General features: G+C 32.3%; 1 protein-coding gene across 3 annotated transcripts; it reads right to left on the minus strand.

The window, feature by feature from the left end:
- Positions 1 to 264: 264 nt before the first annotated feature.
- On the minus strand, positions 265 to 4,201 carry LOC139897817 (beta-glucosidase 18-like). 3 transcript variants are annotated; one of them, XM_071880521.1, is made up of 11 exons: positions 3,919 to 4,201; positions 3,770 to 3,836; positions 3,628 to 3,677; positions 3,390 to 3,540; positions 2,417 to 2,501; positions 2,084 to 2,336; positions 1,757 to 1,872; positions 1,416 to 1,668; positions 1,232 to 1,334; positions 749 to 857; positions 265 to 572 (listed from the first exon to the last, which is right to left on the minus strand). In XM_071880521.1, exons 1-11 carry the CDS (start codon positions 4,102 to 4,104, stop codon positions 347 to 349), a joined length of 1,599 nt encoding a protein of 532 aa, XP_071736622.1. In that variant the 5' UTR covers positions 4,105 to 4,201; the 3' UTR covers positions 265 to 346. The 3 variants fall into 3 exon arrangements, with proteins under 3 accessions (XP_071736622.1, XP_071736620.1, XP_071736621.1); XM_071880519.1 differs by having other exon boundaries at positions 3,628 to 3,701; XM_071880520.1 differs by having other exon boundaries at positions 3,628 to 3,686; positions 3,919 to 4,200.
- Positions 4,202 to 4,897: the final 696 nt, after the last annotated feature.

Raw genomic sequence — 4,897 nt, forward strand, 5'->3', positions numbered from 1 at the left:
TCACTTTGTTTAGCATCAGAAAAATCGACATTTTCGATAATGTTATACTTTTTTCGTTTGTGTAGTTAAAAGTTAGAGATCCTAAAATTACTTGTTGAAACTAATGGCTTAGTCATCCTTTATAATTTAAGGTGGGTGTTAGCTGCTTTATAATATATTCCGCCATTAAAAAAATACACACTTTTCGTATATTACAAAACCATGCAATTCCCGGTCTACAATATGCTCAAATCATTAAAACGAAGTTTTAATTCTGAAACACATACATACAAGAATACACACAATCCATTGAATGCAACAAATAAACAATAGACCAACGATATTGGTAGTTTGTTTAATATAATATTTAAATAATATTTTTCCCAATTGATATTTTGTGTCTTGACGCATCAATTTCATCAACATTGTTATCTGCTAAAAAGTTCATATACCATGTTGCAGAAAGTTTTGGTATTCGAGTTAGTGTTTTACGATCCACGTAGTATAACCCGAACCTCAGATCGTAACCGGCATTCCATTCGTAACTATCCATCAATGACCATAAGAAATATCCTCGTACATCTGCTCCCTCTCTATTAAAAAAAAAAAAAAAAAAAAAAAAAAAAAAAAAACAATTCTTCAAATAATCAACAATGACACTTTTATATGCTTCTAAACTGGTTTATACATGAACAAAAGGGTTCCCAATTTACTTAGCATAGTGTGAATTTTGGTGACTAAATTAAAAATTGTAGAGCAAACTGCAAACCTTATAGAATTAGCTAATGAAGCAAGGTATGCTGTGTGGAATTCAACTCGCTTTAGGTCATTAACTAGCTCATTAACTCGTTGTTCGTTCACATTAGGTGAAGAATAACCTGCAAGAGAAACAGAACTATGAGATCAAGGCATAATAGCATCATCTTAAGGTGTTTGTTTTTCCGTTTGCAGATCTTATTATGTTTTGTGTCTGTGCGCTCGCAGACCGTTTTATACCAGACTATTTGTTTTTCTGAAGACATAAGGTAAAATAATCTCTTATTTTGTCTGCAAGCTTGCAGACTTAGCAATATGCTTCTGAGCGCTGCAAACAAGTTTAAGTTATCTTGCAGACATTAAAAACAACAATATTCACTATTCAGCATATATACCTTTAGGCCACATCTTCTCTATAGACATGGTCTGCAAATTATCAGATAAAAACATCTTAAAAACAAATGACACCTAAAAATACAAAATTTACGAAACTTACCGTTTTCTGTTATAAACATTGGTTTATTATTGTAACGAATCTTGATAAGGGTAACAATCTTCTCCATGCCATTAGGAACAACGAATAAATATTCGAGCCCGGTCTGTTATATCAATGAAGGTAAAAAAAACATTATAATTAGCTAAAATAAAAGATAATGAGGCCAAAAATCTAGCGTTCCTACATGTTCACCAATTGGGACGCCATTACGTTGCACAACTTTGTCAAGAAAACCTTGGATTGCACGATTTCCGGTTGCAGTGCAACTAGAATTAGTACAATCCTTAACATATATAGCCGAATAATGATTGATGCCAATAAAGTCAATACTGTTCTTCATGAATTTTTTTTCCTCAAATGAAAAATTTGGTAATTTACTTCCAAGATACGCTCGCATTTCTTCAGGGTAGTGTCCAAATATTGACGGATCAAATACCCTGTTTAGCAGCAAAAATTAGAACCAATATCATATATTGATACATATTTATGGTTAAGATGAGTAAAAAATTCAAAAGAGTTAATTACCAAGCAACATTGTAAGCAAATGCTCTTTGGGCTGCTTCAATGTCAAGATCATTATCTGTTAGTGGTTCAAACATATAACAATGCGCAACAAGCCCAATTAAACCACCTTGTGTTGGCTGCACATTCAAATACAACAGGTCAAGTTAAGTAACTATGTAAGGTCAAACAATGAAGTAATAACTTTCAAAATTACTTTTTTTTTGTTGAAATTAACGAAAACTGTATCACTATGACAGTTTCATCGAAGGAACCTAAAAACTGCATACAAAAAAACCTAAAAACGTTGGTATATACTTGAATAGTTTAGATTTAAATTAAGTTGAATGCCTGATAAGTTTCATGATATAGTTTGGATGCCTTGCCATGGGCTAACAACATGTTGTGCATAGCGATGAGAGGCTCAATATCCGAATTTCCTTCAGAACAGTTGCCAAAAGGCTCTGAACAACGAGATGGCGGAAAAGTTCCGAGTTCGTAAGCACATTCTATGAACATATTAGGTTCATTAATTGTGACCCAATACTTTACTCTGTCTCCAAAATACTTAAAACAAATTTCGGAATAATATACGAACTCTTCCCTGCAAGATACATCTGATAAGCTAACACAATTGATGATAGATTAATGGAACAATAGAAATATGGCACAGTTTGGACATACTGCATTTCGGAGTTTAACCACCCGTGTCTTTCTTCAAGTTCTTGAGGAAAATCATTATGGAAAATCGTCACAAAGGGCTCAATTCCTGCAACATTTGAATCAAGATTCACGAATAAAGCTTTAATTTTGTAAAAGGTACCAACTTGTGATGTTAAATAACATCTGGATTCATACTTGACTTTGAATTTAAGACTACTAAGTAATACGTAAACACTTTTATGATAAGGTGTACGTAGAAATAATATTTTTTACTCATAGCGCTCAGAATTTTTTTTTTAAATAGTAATATTTTTTAATATGTTTACAAAACTAGAAATTTTGAAAAAAACTTTACAAAACTAGTAAAACCGGAGTTTCAAACTCCGGTTTGGCCAAATCGGTGTTCCAAAGTCCGGTTTCTATCTACTTTGTCAACATGGCAGAGTGACATGGCAAACCGGACTTTGAAACACCGGTTTGGCACGTGGCATATTTTTTTTTTTTTTTTTTTTTTTAGGATTCTAGGATGAGCTCGTTTATTTGTTTAGAAAAAATTTTTAATTATTTTTGCTAGATTTAAGGGATGAATATTAATTATTAATAAGGTAATTTGAAACTTCTTTTAATGTAGTTTGAGAAGTGAAACTTCAGATAGTTATTACTCCGTAATTAATAAGCTAATTCTTTTAAGGGATGAATATCAATTATTAACAATTAAATTTTTTTTAAAACAAATAAACAAGCTCATTCCAGAATCCTAAAACTAAAAAAAAAAAAAAAATGCCACGTGGCAAACCGGTGTTTCAAAGTCCGGTTTGCTCACTCTGCCATGTGGACAAAGTAGATAGAAACCAGACTTTGGAACACCGGTTTGGCCCAAACCGGAGTTTGAAACTCCGGTTTTACTAGTTTTGTAAAGATTTTTTTCAAATTTCTAGTTTTGTAAACATATTAAAAAATATTACTATTTCAAAAAAAAATTCATAGCGCTCACCTTTGAGAATCAAGTTGTCTATGATCTTGTTATAGAACATAATGCCTGCAGCATTAACATCACCAAACTTTCCTCTAGGAAGAATTCTAGCCCATGAAATCGAAAATCGGTATGATTTTAGACCAAGTCCATGCATCAACTCAATGTCTCTCTGCATATATTAAAAGTTCTCAAAATTCAAACAAAAGAAATCTTTTTTTTTTTTTTTTTTTTTTTTATACAAATCAATCTGTTTTACCATAAACAGATGATAATGATCATCTGCAACGTCTCCGTTTACTCCATTTTCTGCACAACCTAATAACATAGATGCTATAATTATCACTTGAATATATATAGTTCGATTATTAATAAATCATTAGAGAATGAACAAAACTAACCTACAGAATGACAAAATACATCCCAGTTGCTTAAAGATTTACCATCTTCAAGATAAGCTCCTTCCACCTGCAAACAGTTCATGTTGATCTTGAATATCAATATTTATTAATCATGAACGAAAATGTTAAAGAAAGGACTGAAAATCGACTTGGTAAGCAGATGATGCTGCTCCGAAGAGAAACCCGGATGGGAATTCGGATCTTTTGACATCGGGTTCTTCAGTTTTTTCCAATTTGAATACATTATGGCCATTATTGGAGGCTTGATCAAGAATTTGAGCAGAAGAAGAAATGAGAAAGAACATGAGGAAAATAATAAGGGGTATCAATTTCATATTGAAAGTAGGAGGGAGTGTTTATCTTCTTTTGTACTTGATTGTCTTGATTTTTTTGCTGAAATTGATACAGATTTTTGTAGTTGTTGGGCTCCTCCTCATTATAACATTACACCACTAGTGTTCATTTCAATACAAACAGAAGAGGGGTCTTGTCGTAATATATATCACATGTTACTTTATGTAAACATCACTAGGTCCACCCCATTTTGTGTATTGGGATGAGGTTTACCTTTTGTGTATTGGGATGATGTGGAGACTCAATTTCGAGTCCTCCTTTAAAAATATCCGTCAGATTTATTTTCTAAAAGTCGAATTGCTCTGGGGAGGTTTTACCGACCCGTATTTAGGACCAATTCCGACCCGTCTGCCCTTTGGGATGGTTTAAGGTTCGGATCCCTGTAATGCGGTTCGGATTTCTGCCCGAAGGGGCGTGCGTGCATGAAAAATGAGAGTATTCGATGTCAACAAATTACCTTTCAAAAAAAAAAGAGAAAAAAATCAATATCATGGCCATTATCGAACTTTGAGTATGAAAGATATATATAACCAACATTGATTATTTCAATAATTATGCATGTTTATATTCACTGATGAGAGCCCTAAGATTTGTAAGCAAAATCTTATATTTTATAATATGTAAAAATCTACCTTTGGTTTTTTAAGCAAACAAATCATGAATAATAAGATTTGATAGCTACAAGTTACCGGCTCAAATGGTGCCCTACACCAATAATAGGGTATATATATATATATATATATATATATATATATATATATATATATATATAGG

The sequence above is a fragment of the Rutidosis leptorrhynchoides genome, chromosome 3, assembly GCF_046630445.1.
Source record: "Rutidosis leptorrhynchoides isolate AG116_Rl617_1_P2 chromosome 3, CSIRO_AGI_Rlap_v1, whole genome shotgun sequence".
NCBI classification, from domain to species: Eukaryota; Viridiplantae; Streptophyta; class Magnoliopsida; order Asterales; family Asteraceae; genus Rutidosis; species Rutidosis leptorrhynchoides.

What these genes read in the sequence shown, in the direction of transcription:
- LOC139897817 (XM_071880519.1), bottom strand. Translation starts at nt 4,104, where the DNA reads ATGAAATTGATACCCCTTATTATTTTCCTCATGTTCTTTCTCATTTCT. An exon ending in TGTATTTTGTCATTCTGTAG is followed by an intron (nt 3,702 to 3,769) that starts GTTAGTTTTGTT and finishes TGATAATTATAG; the next exon opens with CATCTATGTTATTAGGTTGT. An exon ending in GCGTCCCAATTGGTGAACAT is followed by an intron (nt 1,335 to 1,415) that starts GTAGGAACGCTA and finishes TTGATATAACAG; the next exon opens with ACCGGGCTCGAATATTTATT.